The 16,248-nt window shown below is 42.5% G+C and overlaps 1 protein-coding gene across 6 annotated transcripts in view; it reads right to left on the reverse strand.

Annotated features, from left to right (window-relative positions):
- The window catches only part of TMEM94 (transmembrane protein 94), a 51,520-nt gene that overhangs the window by 15,537 nt on the left and 19,735 nt on the right, over positions 1 to 16,248 (reverse strand). For 5 of the 6 annotated variants that reach the window (XM_049813517.1, XM_049813516.1, XM_049813519.1 and 2 more), the window contains 13 exons: positions 15,505 to 15,632; positions 14,808 to 14,944; positions 13,939 to 14,135; positions 12,994 to 13,145; positions 12,268 to 12,370; positions 11,868 to 11,954; positions 11,217 to 11,333; positions 7,371 to 7,427; positions 5,422 to 5,526; positions 4,645 to 4,809; positions 4,184 to 4,393; positions 3,700 to 4,015; positions 2,797 to 2,970 (listed from right to left, as the gene is read on the reverse strand). In XM_049813517.1, the coding sequence (XP_049669474.1) occupies positions 2,797 to 2,970; positions 3,700 to 4,015; positions 4,184 to 4,393; positions 4,645 to 4,809; positions 5,422 to 5,526; positions 7,371 to 7,427; positions 11,217 to 11,333; positions 11,868 to 11,954; positions 12,268 to 12,370; positions 12,994 to 13,145; positions 13,939 to 14,135; positions 14,808 to 14,944; positions 15,505 to 15,632 (1,948 nt within the window). The remainder of the gene's footprint in view (positions 1 to 2,796; positions 2,971 to 3,699; positions 4,016 to 4,183; positions 4,394 to 4,644; positions 4,810 to 5,421; positions 5,527 to 7,370; positions 7,428 to 11,216; positions 11,334 to 11,867; positions 11,955 to 12,267; positions 12,371 to 12,993; positions 13,146 to 13,938; positions 14,136 to 14,807; positions 14,945 to 15,504; positions 15,633 to 16,248) is intronic. The other variant, XM_049813520.1, reaches the window with a different exon arrangement.

Genomic DNA, 16,248 nt, shown 5'->3' on the forward strand with positions numbered 1-16,248 from the left:
GCATGCATCTAAAGGGTAAGAGCTATTCTTGAATACCTTCCATTCAAGCAGAAGATAATTTAACAGTGTGACCCATTAGATAACAGCCTGTCTCACAAAGGATCCTGAAAATGTGTTAAATCAGGATGGGTCAAAAGTTCAGGATAACAGACTCTAAAAAAGTAACTCATGTTGTGATCAGGGAAGGATTGAAAATCAATGGACACCAGAACTTGTCCTGTTTTTTTTCTTCCACTACTTTATTCTTTAATACAGACTTAAAATATTTTATTCCCTTTTGTAGACAGAGGTGTTAAAAACTGTTTCTCAAAGGTGTGTGATATCAGTTGTCTGATGCAGCTCCCAGGCACAGGACACAAGTTAAAAGATGCAAGGCTGCCTCCCCCTCCACACTTCCTGCTCCCTTTCATTTGCACTGATACATTAACATTGCATGCACGTAGACTTCTCTGTCTAGGTTCCCTCCTCCAGCTGCTCTGTGACTTTGCCCCCAACAGCTTCAAAGCTGATCTAATGAAAAAAACATCACTGCCAAGAAAAATGAGCCCAAAGGCTTCTTGCCGGCATTGTTGCTGACTGCAAATGCTCATACTAGCTGGTGAAATCAAGAGCCAAGAATATCCACTTGCACAAACCAGGCAGGGACCTTCAGGAACACCGGAGGATTTTCCAAAACATAGCAGCTCTCTGCTTTCTGCTATAAATAGTCATCACACGCCAAGTTTATCAGCATAACAAACCTCCAAGACGAATAGGAGCTCTGTGTGAAAGGAGCCTGTCTCAGGGACACAAAGGAGTACTTGTGCAGAGCTCTGGTTAATTTTATTGTATAAACACCCAATCCTTCCCACCTTGCTCCTACAGTCAGATAGTCCTTGCTAGGAAAAAGGGAACAAGAAATGTTTATTGATTCATGCAAAACCTATGCCCTGGACACAGAGCAAGAGCTTGCAGATGACCACACGCACAGACATACCTATGTTCATGCCTGACAGCAATAGCAATCCATTTCCCATTCAGTATCGTCAGCATTCCACACAACAGTCCTTCTAAGGGGTAAATGACAGTGACAGCACACACTATAAAGTGGAAGGAGTTCATTCAGCTGTCATTGCCAGTAAAGTAAGTTCAGCCTCTTCCCTTCCTAAATCATGAACTTGAAGGCCAGGATTTCTCTGGCACAAGGCAGAAAACTAATGAATAGGACAGGGAGTATGACTAGCCATTCATGACTGCTGGGACTTGTTAGGAAGAACCAAGCTGCTACAGCTGAGCCAGCGAGACAGAGCAAAAGGAATCGAAGAGTGTAGCTATAACAAAGGAAGACAGAGACAGTATCAAGCCATTTTATTCCACTGAAGATGCCAGTAAGCCCTTCGTTTCCATGTGGTTACTATGGATTTGGGATGAACACTGCCAGATAGCGAGACACATATTTCAATGGAATAGCAAGGGAATATACAGATAAACTACGTCCTATTTCTGCTACAGCTGTAGAATTACGTACCTCCCTTTGACTTCAGCATGTCATGGGAGTGGGTGGATTCAAAGATTTATTCACAAATAATGTATCAAGAGAGGTTAGTTATGATCATCTGATCTGACTCTGCTACATAACCAAGCCAATTTATCCCCATTAACCCCATATTACCTGCATAATCCATTATTTCTGGTTATACACATTTTAGAAAGTTTCAAGGGACAAGACTATCACGTGAGAGGTGTTCCAATGGTTAACTAACCCCACTGGCAAAATTCCTCTTAGAATTTACTCTAGACAGCATAATCCAGGTCACACACATATTCGTCTGAGCTCCAGCCTCTAAACTAAACCGTTTAAAAATGAGGATAAGGAGTTGAAATGAGGCAACATTAAAGGTTTTTCCCTACACTAAGAATCTCAGCATCAGAAAAATTCTTGCTCACAAAGGCAAGATAGCAGCAATCAGGACAAATGAAAAAGCTCCTCCCCAGATTAAGATACAAATCTAAGAAGAATTGGGCAAGAGAAGACCATTTACCTTGTAAATCTCTGGCCAGCATAATAATCATATTTCAGATTCAATATTGAACATATGTCAACTCCAGAGAGCCAAGTTCAGTCAATTTATTATGAAGAGACTAAGAGCTCTGTCAGGCAAGCTGTTAAATCTTGCTGAGGTGCTTTAAGACCTCATGATGCCCAGCTGTACGTCCTTTCCATCCTAGCCCACTCCTATTAGAATAAGAAGGAGTAGGAGTGGGAAATTCAGCATGGCTTCAGGTGTTGTATTCATGGTCACCATGAGTTTGCAGGGGATTTCTGTGATTTCTTATTAGTATGCAATATAGAAATAGCGTATGCAATATAGTACACTAGAAAACTCATGAAGATAATGATTTATAATTTGGGTTATCAGAAGGATTAACATCACTAGCTAAAACCCCGAGTAATAATCAACCCTGTGCACTATCAGTTTCAGTACCATAATGAAGTCTATTGAAAACCCACTAGAACTCCCACCTTGCTTTGCACTGCCATTTGGTCCCAGCAAACAGGTTTACTATGTGCTATCTAAGACAATTTTAAAAAATTGTCTATGATCCTGGAGTGAGCCAGAGCTGGGAAGAATTCCTCCCCTCAGTATGCCATAGCACTCATCACTAAGGTTTGTTGAGCTTCTCTGTACTGGTCATACGCAGAGCAAGGCTATCACCCCATAGGGACTCCAGATTGTCCCAGTCTCACATTTTCTAGGCTCTGCAGAAAAGGTCTTCCCATACCAAGTGGACGGCCAAAGAAAGGGGCGTACTTACTGGTAGTGGTATCCTTCACGAAAAGGTTAATCATGTGGCTCAGGGGTGGTCTCCTCTTGGTGATTGATGAAAGCTTCCCCAGGATTGTTTCTTTAACCATCTCATCACTTGGCAAGCGGTACAAGGCCAAATAGTTTTCCTGCTTGAAAAGATCTTTAGCACCTGGTGTGAAACCTGAAACATGAACACAAGGAGGAGAAAAATTAGACTCTAACCAAAGCAAAAGAAAGGTCCTCTCTCCTGTTTCTGTGCCTGCACTCATTCTGACATCTCCCCAGCAATAAGTAGGTGAACTGTGCATCTACACCAAGATGGCTCAAGATCTATAATGAAAAACATTCAGAAAGACTAGATGTTATTAGTAATTACAGCTTTCACGCTTCTGGTTCACTGAAGACAGCAACTGTGACACTGAAGATCAGGCACAGAAGTGAATTCAAGAGCTTCCAGATTTTAATCCTAGTGTTACCTCTAACCTCTTATCTCCCCTAGGCCTTGGTTTTCCCATCTATAAAATGAACTGAGGTACCTCACATAATTTATACCCAAACTCCTGGTAAAGCATTACCATAAAGACAGGGCAGTTATCTGTCCATTAGCAGGTATTCTTTGTCTCCTGATGAGACTGGCAGACTCAAACCAGAAGAATACCAAGCCAAGACAGGGCTGGCTGGAAATATCCTTGATGACATTTGTTCCTTTGATAGTGTCTACAATGTCAGAACTTGCCAAAAGTAATCTCTTTAATAGACTGTTTTGGCAACCAAACAATAACAGTCAGCTCTGTAATGTCACTTTCTCAGCAACCAGGACTGGGGAAATATTTTTCTTGTGCTCTCTAAGGATTAAGTGTCTATTGACAGCCCTGATTTCTCTGTGTCTGCTCATCCAATTTCTTCTTACCTATTAGCCTGGCAAGTTCACAGAGGCCCCAGGGCACATGGACAGGCAGCACAGCATTGTGAGTTTCCTGGAGGGCAATGTTGCAGAGGTGGTCAGAGAAGCGGCACAGACGCTCTGTCACACTTGCATTGCAGAGATTGAGCAGCACATTCAGGCCCAGAGGCTTGAGAGAATTCAAGTGCATATGCCAGTTGGAGTCATCAAACTGGATGCAGGAGGGGTTCTGCTGGTCTTGGGACAGGCTAAGCATCTCAAGGTGGTAGTCACACACAAAGTCTTCAGCCTCACAAGCCAACACCTCACTGTCACCAACAACCTGGTTCAACAGACAGGAAAATTCTAGTTGGTTAGAATGAATATAGCTTGAGCCTAGAATCCCGCAGGGAATTCCCAATTAAATTCCCCAAAGGGAAGACTCAATGAGTTTAAGTCTGTATTATAGCTCCACAAAAGACTACTTGTGTGCCCCTTCACTATGCCTTACCTGAGTATGTTCCTCCTCTCCACCCTCTGTGTCCTTGCTAAAACTCACATTGGACCCAGAGGGATGCTTGCTTCTGCTGTTTGGCTTTCGGTGGGCATGGGCATCGGGAGCCTTTGGAGGGTCACTAGACCAGTTGCTTCTCTCTTGCTCATTGGTCATGTGGATTGTGTCTGCCAGGGGGCCAGAGAGCAAAGCATCTCTTTCATGGGGCTGCAAGAGACCAACAAAATGAACAGTGGTGATTCAGTGGTTGAACACGAGCCACTACTGACTCACCTGCTGCTTTAGGATTCCTGTAGAAGAGGATTTCATCCTCGCTGCTTCTTCATCTTTTAAGCAAAGAATTATGGCACAGGACTTCTCTACAGGCAAAGGGCCCCCCTCTATAATACCATGTTGTGCATGTGAGTCAAACTATGATTAGAGCCAACATACTACATTATGGATTACATATCACTCACCTCATCTTCCATCTCAGGGTGGCAGAAGGACCGTGTAGAGAGCTCGTCAGTTAGATCTTCATGGCTATCATGAGGTGGTTCCACCTTCCCACTGAAGAACAGAACAGTCTCTGGGCTGGGGTTTGGCCAGGAAAGAATCCCCTGCTTGTCTACACAGCAGAGCACCTAGAACATCCCACAACACCCCCAAGAAAGCAAAATCTCAGTGAAAACATGTCTCAGTGTTCATGCGTAGTTGTAAATATCACAAGTTTAATAAACACATGGGAGGATAGACAAGTCTCTCCTTTGCTAACCTTCTGTCTTAAGAAACTGCATCTGATAACCCTCCAAGAAATTGGAGAATTCCTTGCTCTAGCAGGATTGCTGGGTTGTTTAACACCATTTTTATCTCAGGATATTGCAAAACTAGGCATGAAGACCATGGGAAGGAAGCAACTACTCAACCTGTTTCACCAGCTAGTACCTTATCAGGACCCAAACCAGCTGGCTCTTGAACAGGAGTCAAGAGGGTTATGGGACCAGAACCAGAACTGGAAAATACAGACATCCTGTTAGATGCCACAGAGTACATCTAACCATTGTTTTAGTTTGTAAATGTCCTGCTTGGACAAGACAAAAGAGTTATAAACTCTTCTACAAAGACAGGTGCCTGAAGGGTTTCTAATTCCAGCACAGTGAACTGATTGGCAACAGTCTATGCTCAGGGAAGGACCACATAATGCAAATGAAGCATCCACACAGGGCTCCTCCTTCTGACAACACAGCAGTACTCACAGTGACAGATCCCAGACTGTGCAGCAAGCTGGAAGTGAAGCTCAGAGTTGGGGATTTGCCTTTTAAAACACAGAGGAAGTGGCTCCAGATACAGCGTATCATTTCCTGCCGAGGGAAGCAGAGGACATCAGCCCATTAAAGACTCATTCAGTGAAAGATGAGGGGACAGAATGAAAAAAGGGGAGTATGACATTACCTGCTTTCAGGTTCAACACAGTGATACACTTTAAGATAAACAGCGGTCTCCGTGGGAACCTGTTAACTGATACAGTGCTGATTTTCTCAGTGGAAAGGCATTTCTTCCCCCTTCCAGAGGATGCTAACAGACAGTCTGATTGTTGAAATGAGAATTCATTGAAACTACCTTTGACTACCCAAAAACACAGGAAGGGTTTCTGAAGTTATTTCATTTGGGGTGAATCAGTTGTTACCTCTTAGTATTTTTTTCCTAAAGTAACTCTCATCCCCTTAGATTATAGAGTTTGAGACCTTAAACTTATGATCACTGTGCTGCGAATCAGGTAAATGGTGAGGTGATTTGCCCAAGGTTACTTACTGAGGCAGTGCCAATGTTGGAAATAAAGCCAAGGTGCCCTAACTACTCCATCATTACAAATGAATTGTAATCAACATGGTAATGAACTGAAAGAAGGGGATATTTTGCACAATTAAAATGTAAAGTTGGCATCCTTCACCTTGCACATGAAAACGTTTCAGAGTGAGTCTGGATGGCAGCAATCAATCCAAGCACCAGACCTGTATGTTTTTGTCTGTGCACTCCTAAAGCCAGCAAAACCAGGTTTGCATTACAGTGTTATTTTACTGCTTTTTAGCTGTCATTCCAGAATGCTGTCACTGCAGAGCTTCCCCCAAAGCTCCTTAAATCAAGTTTCTTAGATCCTAAGGGTTAGTACAGCCATAAACTCAAATGCAAAACAATCATGAGCTATCACCAGGAAGAAAAAAGCTCCTATTTAAACCAGTTTCTCATAAGCAAAAATGTTACATAGGTACAAAAGGAAAGAAGTAGATCTTTTCAGTGAGGACGGTCAGGTCAAATCACTCCCACACCTGAAAAACATTTCAGCTAAATGATGAACTGGCACAGAAAGGCAACAAAATATTCAGCAAAGGAAGCATGTGTGTGTGTCCATCCATGTGCATTCCTCTGTGTGGCTGGGAGCATGGAAATACGAATTGATTCTTATAATATCTAGGGATTTTTAATCACTCCTAGAGTTCATCTGCCTCCTTATGGAAAGGGGAATCTTAATGCCAGATTAGACAGAAAAGTGTCTTTCCTCTACCCACCCATTTAATCTGGATGATGCAATTTATAGAGTGGCCAGATGCAGTTCGCCCCCAGAAAAAGGTCTTCTGAATGTTTATTTGCCCCAGCTTTGGAAGCACTAGTAATGTGCTTAAGCTTGTTAAGGAGCCTATGAAACAGGATCAGACTTTTTAAAAGCCTGAACTTCCCATGGTCCCCTCTTTACATTTGGTCTTGGTGCTGACTGCTATCCCCTCTGTTCTGTAGTTTTGGCTTGAAGAAGGAGGTTTTTCTCGTACAAGCAAAATACTTCCCTTCTTTCTGACACACACCATAAAAATTTTATTTTACTCCTGGAACAAGGGAACTTGAAAGAGGTACTTTCTTCAGGACAGAAAAAGTTGATTTCAAACCATTTGCAATATTCAGAGAAGCACAACCTTACTCAGTATCAAGGTCACCTCAATCTCTGGTCAGCAGAGCAGGATTTACATGGAAAGGTGTGGGGGAAAGACGTGCAACCTGCATGCATAGCAAATTAAAGCAGCAAATGGGTGACAATGGACAACTGACACAAGTAAAAAGGGTCTAGGAACAAGCAGGAGATCAGAGAGGAAGGGAAAGAGTATCATGAAGTTCTACAGTGAAGATGGAAGAAAACAATGTATAATAATAGTACCTGAGAAGATACCATCTCTGTGTAGCTGCTGAGAGTGTCCTCTGAAAACTTAGCAAGCTGCAGCAAGAGAAGAGACCAGTTACTATAATCGTGTTCAGAAATGTGCCATGAGGAACATCCTTCCCTAAATACTGTGCCTTCAGAGAGAAGAAAGCGGGACTCCTGCTCTGTGGGAATCACTATACCAAGGCAGACCAATAATTCATCAAAGCAGTTAACTCTTTAATGGACTATGTCTTTATTTGCTTGTGAAGCACAGTCAAAGTGCTTGGTGCTGTACATCACAGAAGAACACACAGTCATTACCTAAATGTCTAGAGAAAATAATAGCGATTAGACCCAGAGGAGGCTCTTTCTGGATGGTTATTTTTAGACAGAAAGAACCAGGATTGACTGATCTGTTTTTAAGCTATATGGGTCAGTTAAAAGAAGGGAGCTAGAAGAGTGGTTGTAAAAGCAGGTGCCTGGAACACAATGGACGCAGAGGAATGAGGTGATATGAATGGGATGTGGATAGGAAATGAAAAGAAATTATAGCAGAGCACTACCATGGGGCTCTTGGAATTACACCGAGAAATTTACTAACTCAAAATTTGTGCATCCAGCACAAAGGAATTCCACAGTAGATGTGATTTTGAAAAACAGTTTAAGTATATTCATAAGCGTAAGTGAATACAGCAATTCCATTTGTATGCAAGTAAAATGACATCCCAAATAATAATGCATATATCTGGCACTTTAAAAAGGATCAGTTTAACAAAGCTGAAAAAAGTGAAGACAAATTTGTCAGAAGTAATTTAAAGTGAGAACTATAAAGGATAATGAGGAACTGTTTAACAATATTTTATTAAAATTTTAAACAGCAACAATCCCATAGTAAAAATTAAAAAGCCCAGTTTTGAGTGGAAGTGAAAATAGAAGTAAAAATTAACATAAAAATAATAAAAAGTATACCAGTAGGTAATTAAAATCAGTCCACTGCTTGTTTAAGACAGTGAAATTGCAAATGATATTGCAGGCAAGGCAGATGTGTTAAATAAATATTGCTATTCCTTATTCAGTGATATAATCATACCATATGATAACTATGAAATATTTTCCATTCTAACACTAGCTTCTGAAAGTAAATATGTTTAAATTAGCAAGTCTGGACAACTTTCTGACTGTTACTGCTGATTTTGCACAAAGCTTGAAGCATGGACTAAGTCCCAATGCAATGGAAGAAAGCTAATGTGGTGCCAATGCCTAAAAAGGGTAAGGAGAACAAACCAAGTTACCATAGGACCCCAGGCAGACTTTGATTTCAGGCAGAATAAGAGAGCAGCTAATATGAGACTCAATTAAAAGTAAAGAAATGGAATAATACAACCAGTGCCAAACACAAGTATATGAGTAATCAATCTCATCAAACTATTGTGACACCTTTTTTGAAAAAATTACAAATTTGACTGATAAAAGTAATGCTTTTGACTTAGACCACTTGGTACTTTGACTTGATACAAAAAGGTTTACTGGTTTTCTAACAAATACTAGAGTAATACCAGAGAAATAGGGCCCATATTAAATCTATTAGAAATAGACTATCTCCAAATGTAACAGAAACTGAGAAATTATTTACAATAGGATGTGTTACTAGCTTAAGCAAGGACAAATCTGGGTGTTTTGTTAATAGCCTGAAAGAAAACTAAAAAACACATTACTGATAGAGACTGTAAACTATACAAAGTTTGAAGCAGGGTCCAATAATGAAGATAACAGACCACTGTTACAGAACAATATGGATTGCTTGGTAAATAAGCAAAAACATGCATACCAACAGGCACAAAAGTAAGGTTGCATACCTAGGAGCAAAAATGAAGGTTGGACTTACAGGATGAGGACTCTGTCTTAGAAAGCAGTAACTCTGTAGATTATCAGCTGAACAAAGCCTGGCTATTTAGAGCAGTAGCTAAAAGATCTAAAATGATCCTTTGTTGCACTAACAAGGGAACATAGAGTAGAAAGTCCAAATTATTCTGAAATTTAGCACAAACACAAATGTTACTGGAATATTTTGTGGGTTTTAGAGATTCATAATTCTATAGTGATCCTGAAGCACTGGAGAAAGCTAAGAGGAAAGCCAAGAGAAAGATTACTGGGTTGGAAAATATACTTACAGTGACTCAAGGTGCTTAAACTGTTTAATTAACCAGAGAGACGATAAAAGGGAATGTGAGTAGCTACAACAGACCAGAAATTTCATTGGTGTGCTCTTAAATCTAGGAGACAGAAGATGTAAATGTTCCAAGGGCTGGAAATCAGATACTACAAAAAATCCCACTGACATAGAATGCCCATTTTTAACAGTGAAGGTAAATAATTACTGAAATGACCTTTCAAAGGCAGTAAAAATGTTTTCAAACCAACATCAAATTCCTTTCTAAAAGGAAAGCTGATGTAGTCTAACTGTACTAATGCAGCTTGATGCAGGGGTTTGGCGGGGGGGGCGGGGCACTGGTTTGTGTCCTGCAGTATGTCTGACTAACCAGTCACAAGGCTCACCTATGGCCTTGAAAAACTGGGAATCAAACAGCTTGAACACGATTGGAGGGGGCAGAAGGTGGAGAAGAGTGTCACACAGGCCAAGTGATTGGAGAGGAAAAGGGTCTTACCTGCTACACTTTTAACAGGGTAGAGGGAAGGAAGGAGTGAAATAGAGAGGCCAAGAGAAGATTGCCCTAGTCAAGGGGGAGAATGACCAAGGCACATCACAACGCTTGTTCTGCAGCAGCAAGTATGGAGGACCATGTCTGAGATGTCACAGAAAGAGCTGGCTGGACAGAGTGAGTTGCCTGGACAAGAAAAAGGAGAAGATGGGAAAGAACACAAGGAAGGTGCAAGTATGAGTGACAGGGCAAATGGGTATGTTGAGAATGATGAAGCAGGGAAGCCAAGAAGCTCTGGCTTTTCCCAGCCAAATAGCAAGGTGTAAAGGGAAAGAGGAAGGTTCCAAAGACAGAAACCAAGCAGTGCTGAGAATGGGTGGGAAAAGTAAAGTGAAAAAAACACTCAAAAGAGATCATAAAGGTGCAAACGCCACTGAGGGAGGTAGCATGTGTCCTCCCTCCCAGGACACAAGCAGCTTAGTTATGTACAACCTATAGGGAAAAGAACAGAGAACACAGACCCAGGGCCACAGAGGCCAAGGAAGGAGAGAGAAACTCTGTCCAAGTACAGGCATAACAGAAGTCAGCATAGAAGACAAACATAGCACAGTGCATCTCACCAACACTGCCACCAGGACAGAACAAAAGACACCCATCAGCGCATCTAGTTCAGGATCACACACCCATCAAACTACCAAACTCCACTCCCCAAACCAGCACAACCACCAGAAATTCCTCTTACTCCCTGACCTATTGCCAAGGCCGTGCCTGCAAGCAAAGCCCCAGAGCCTCAGGAAAGGGCTGTTCAGCCCACACATTAAAACAGGGGATTACAGAGGATCTCATGTACCCCATTCCTTCTCAGTGGCTAAACATTCCCTAGTTATAGCCACCACAGGGCATTTATCTCCACGTTGACCACTCTGACAGATTACATTTAGCTGATAGAAAGCACATGCCTTGAAGAGTTTTATGGAATCACTGGAGCTTCCTATCACCACAGGATATCTGTAGACAGGCTGAAAAAATTAAAACTGTTCAAAAAGAAGCCACACTGTGCCCCTGGGAGAGGGCGTAGCTGGGACAATCAAAGATCCAAAGCTTTTACAATTATGTGGACACATCTGCTGAATTCATTGTGCTCACTTCACAGAGCCCTTCTCATCTCCTGCCCTTTTCTCTGCAGTGGAGAGATACCTACCAGTGAGGTGGATGAGGCCTTGCTCATCTGGGCCAAGACTCTGGCTTCTCCAAAGGCTGTAGCAAGAATCCACAGGACAGGAAAGAGCAATGGAAGGATGGGTAGGACACCATTCACCTGAAAAAAAATTGCAATCACCAGCAAGCACAGAGACAACAAGAAGTCAGACCTCTCACATGACATCTTGTCCACCACAGTGAAAGGATGGGTAAAAGGCAATGGCAGGAAGGAAGGAGACTGCTTGCACTGGAAGCAGTGCAACACAAGGAGAAGCACAGGAGGGGAGACACATACCCCCTTAGGGGTTTGTAATGAAGGAGAACGTGAATAAATCACACCAACTCGCAGCTGGTTTTCCTGCTGAATTTGGCACAAACTCTTACAAGTTTAAAGGCAAAGGATACCATGTATCTCTCTCTATATATATACACACACATGGCAAGTGAGAGAGAGCAAACAATGTAAAGGGCAGTCTGGGAGGAATGGCAAGGGTAGAGCTGTTGTCTTGCTCCACTGAGAGCTCCTGGATCCAGCGTGCACAAGGGCCTGCATAGGATGCTGTAATAGGATGAAGCAAGCTGCTGAGGGAGGGAATCGGTCTCAGTGGTGCTCTGGGGAGGAGGTGTAGCAGAGCTCAAAGCTCTCCTTTACCTGTAGCTGAAGAAGAGTGTACTGCCAAGAAGTAATTCCAGGAGCTTTGAAAATGAAGCGCACAGCATTGGTGATCAGGAAGCCAGCCTGCAATTCAAAGAGAGTTGACACTGTCAGCTAACTACTAGTACTTGTAGGGAAAGAGTTTTCACTGCCTTGTAATATTCTCAGCCCTGGGAAAGTCTGGAAGATATACTTGGTCTGCTGCTGCAGTTCCTCCCTCCACTCTCATGGCTAGATGGCTCAGCATCTTTGCTTCTCTGAACTACCCAAGGTAGACACAGAGTCAGCTGCATGAGTTAGGGCCTGGCCACAATTTCCTGTTGATGGCTGCAAATTCTTCACGTTTATTGACAAAACATGGCTATATTCAACAACAAAGGCTTGAAATGAGACCTACCAGTACAATAGGGACAGCATATTTCAGCATCACTGACTGTACAGTGAATCTCTCGTTATCCAGGGCTGTCACAGGACGTGACAAAGCCATTTCCAGACACCACCTAAAAAATGGAAAACAGCTTGAGATTTCAGCAACCAAGACCCTAACCCTGCACTTTCTTCAGATATAAACCTCCTGGTAGACCTGACTGGAACAGTGTTCACCCTATGCTATGAGGGGTGACCTTCAAAAGAGAAGCCAAGTTCTATAATAGCAGCATTGCACTTGCCCTGGTAAATTTGCAGTGCTGTTGAGCAAATGCCCCAGGTCTCCTCACCAACTTAACAGGAAGGCTCCATTGCCCCAATGTGTACTGAAATTGCAACAAGGACATTCAGATATCTCTATCTCCAATTGACCAAAGGGTGTTATATGACTGGTTACATCAAATGCATGAAATCTGTGACCTCCCTGCATTGCTCAAATTTAGTTGAAAAGCAATGAGCTCAATAGTAATACTTAGCATTTATGTGGTTTTATATATTAGCCTAACTTACCAGTTAAGGAGGACAATAGAAGACAGACAGCAAGAGACTTATAGCATTCCCAGGTAATAGAGAAGACACAGCACAGCATATTTGAAAATTCCTGTCCTGGACTGGTAAGTCTTATTTTTTGCTGACACAAGGCAGCAACAAGGACATAGACAAGCTGTGCAGGCATTGTGGACTGTATTGAACCCACCTGACATTATCAATTATTGGGGTCTTCAAGACACGGAAGAGACGATACAGCTGAGGGTTCTGAGGTCCCTTCTTCACTTCTCCCCGTGGCGAGGGTGGAGGTGAGAAAGGTGGAAACAGATCTCCTGGCTCCAGAACTATGTGCTCATCATCCTAGAAAAGAAGTCAGAGAGCCCCAAGGCTGCACAGTTGGGGCCTCGGTGGAATCCTGCTGCAAGGGACTGGAGGTTTAATCCAGCACGACCCCTCCCACTACAAGTGACACAATACATGTTTGTCACAGTTCCCTCTCTCATGTCTCAAAAATTCATGAGCTAAACTACTGCTTCAAACTTGATGCAAAAATAAGTGTTTGTGTTCAAGCACATCTGGTTATTTCATGAAAATTGGCATTTGGAGTGAAAGTTACAATAAAAACCAACAAAGGTAAATTTCAAGCTTTAAACTTTTTCCAATCTTCTTCAAGCAGCAAAATCTTTGCCTAGATCTTGTAATTGATTTGTTAATTTACTTCTACCCCAGATATTTTATATTATCTTCTTTTATTGTAAATCACTAGTAAGGAGAAGGTCAAAGCAGACAAACTATTTCTCCACATAAAAACCAGGATAAAGTAGGGGTTTGTATGTCATATCATCCTACTGGACAGATTCACTCCACTTATATTTAGCAGCACGTTACAATTTCCCCTTGACCTGGAAGAGATGGAAATATGGTGCTTTGGGATCACATTAGTGTCTTCTGTCCATTGGGTTTGGGAGTTCATAGAGAAGATGCAGTCTGTCTGACAAAGTACTGCCCTTGACTGAACTGGAATTTCAAGCTATTTTCAAGGTCAGAAGAAATCAAACACTCCAATAATCTGTACACTGGGAATTAGAGTATTAGCAAGAAAATCCTGGGAAATATATTGTTACAGGCTAGAGAAATAAGACAAGCAAGTTACCTTAATCCCTCTCAGAGAAGCAAATGACTCCTGGCCTGGCCTCAAAGCAATGACATCTCCTTCTACTAACAGGCTCACAGGCAGGTTGACAAGATGACCATCCCTGTAGGCCCAATGAAGGGACCAGGATGGGGCATAAGGCATATGAAGGTCAGGGTACATGGAGTCTGGCCATTTCACCTCTTTGCCAAGTGTATCTGAAAGCACAAAGCATGAAAGAATTAAGTGATAACAATTCTGGAGGGGCCAATCATACATTGATTTACCTCCTGTAGTGGCTATTGCCAGTGCTAAACTCAGTCCATTCCCATGATCTTTTATCATCTCTCTCTTTCTGCTTGATGGCTTTTCCCCTCTCTCTCCACCCACTATTAACAACTAAACATAATAACTTTATAACCTTAAACACATATTTGCACAATGGAAAAACTAAAGGCTCTCCTTAAAACTGCCACACTGAAATGAACTGCCTCCTCAGGTTCAAAAGCCCCCATTGAGACGATGCTCACACACAGCAATTTATTTCCTTCTGTTCTGTGTTGTGGTACAACCCCACGTATTCTTCTCTCATCATCTGCTGCAAGGCAGATATTTTTGTAAGATACTGAGGATTCAAATTACTCCAAAGCACAGACATAACAGACGCCTACCTGATAACACACAGATTGGAAGCACATGGCCACATGACAGCTCAAAATAACTATTTTACAGGACAGGCATGAGTAGGACACAGTTCTCACAGCCTGTTTCTGTGTAACATAGGGGAAGGCTAGTAAGTTCAATTAGTAACGTATGTGATCAGGCTTGGAGAAAAATCCAATGGGAGGAAAACACAAATGGAAATGAGAAATAGATGAATGAGACCTCACCATTTATCTTATCAATGATTGTCTGAAGTCTCCTCTCCACCTCTCTGCACTTCAGCCTCTCTTGACGCCCGATCATGAAGAGATCCAAGAGGAGAAGGAGGAAGAGTGCCAGTGCATTAACTATCTCAGCACCTTGGCTTTGCACAGCAAAACAGAAGAAGGCAGAAAGCAGATGAGGTTTGAGTAAATGAGCAGAATACACTGCCAGCCACCCACAGAGATAAATTTATACATGCTCAGATGTTTATTCCTACACCCTACAGATTTATGGCTAAAAAAGAAAAGCAGGGGAGCTATGATCACACTTGTTTAGAATAATGCCACCAGAGAAGTCTTCAAGGACCCAGTCAAGGCATGCTATGGCGCATGTGACAGCACAGTAACTTCTATAAGCCACTAACTTCTCCAGTTTCAAAATCCTTCCTAACTATGATAATGCCTTAGGATTTTTCAAGATCTAGAAATGCTGTAGGAAAAAAAATCTCAGTTTCTCCATAGGACACTCGACAGGTCTATTAGAAGTAGAATTACATTGGCTGAATTTTTGTGAAAGGAAATGATAGGGACAGAATTACCAGTGTGACTATGCTAATGTCTAGATGTCTAGAAACACTGTTATGTCAGCCACACAAAGCATCAAAGACGATATAAAACTACCACCTTGCTTCAGTTAACCAGCATAGGATATTTTACTTACCTCCCCTGTGGCTGGCTCCCATAGCAGCACAGCAGCAACAGCACTGCCAGAAGCATCAGAGATGCACCAGGCCAGTGGAAACAGGAGCAACGGTTACCATGGTACAGAAAACTGCTCCTCCACACCTCCTACAAAAGGAGAGCAGCAGACAGTCAGCATTCATGAAATACAGAGCCAGACGTTTGAAAAAGCAGAGTGAGAAAGGGTGAAGGCAGCAGTTGACACTCAGGGTGAACACAACTTTGTAAAACCCCTGAACAGGACAGAGCATCCAGATCAGTTACGCGAATGCTACAGCACTAGCAGTTGCTCAGCTAGCAAGTCTGGGTGAACGCTCTCTGCTTTACTCTTGCCTGGAAGAATGAAAAGGCTTCTGTGCCAGGCTGCTCCATTGTCACTAACCAAGCGAGGAACACTTTTAAGTACTGTGCATAAACACTAGCACTTTGTATTCGACACACAGGCCAGACAAACATGGTGGACAAGGGCAGACGAGCTTCAGAGCTCTTTCTCTCCACCTGATATGGACCCCATAGGCACACTGCCATTAGTGGTTCTTGAAGCCCTTAGATCCTTCACAGGTGAAGCCAAGCTCCTGCAGAGCTCCAGCATCCAGCAAAGAAGTGCTGAGAGAAGCATACCCTTACGCAGTTTCCTTGCTTTGTTCCCAAGGACTTTAGCAGTTCTGCACCCAGACACTTTGCAGCAGCAGTCTGGGACAGAATTCAGCCAACTTTTGTTTAA

Source organism: Accipiter gentilis, chromosome 10 (assembly GCF_929443795.1).
Source record: "Accipiter gentilis chromosome 10, bAccGen1.1, whole genome shotgun sequence".
Classification (NCBI taxonomy): Eukaryota; Metazoa; Chordata; class Aves; order Accipitriformes; family Accipitridae; genus Astur; species Astur gentilis.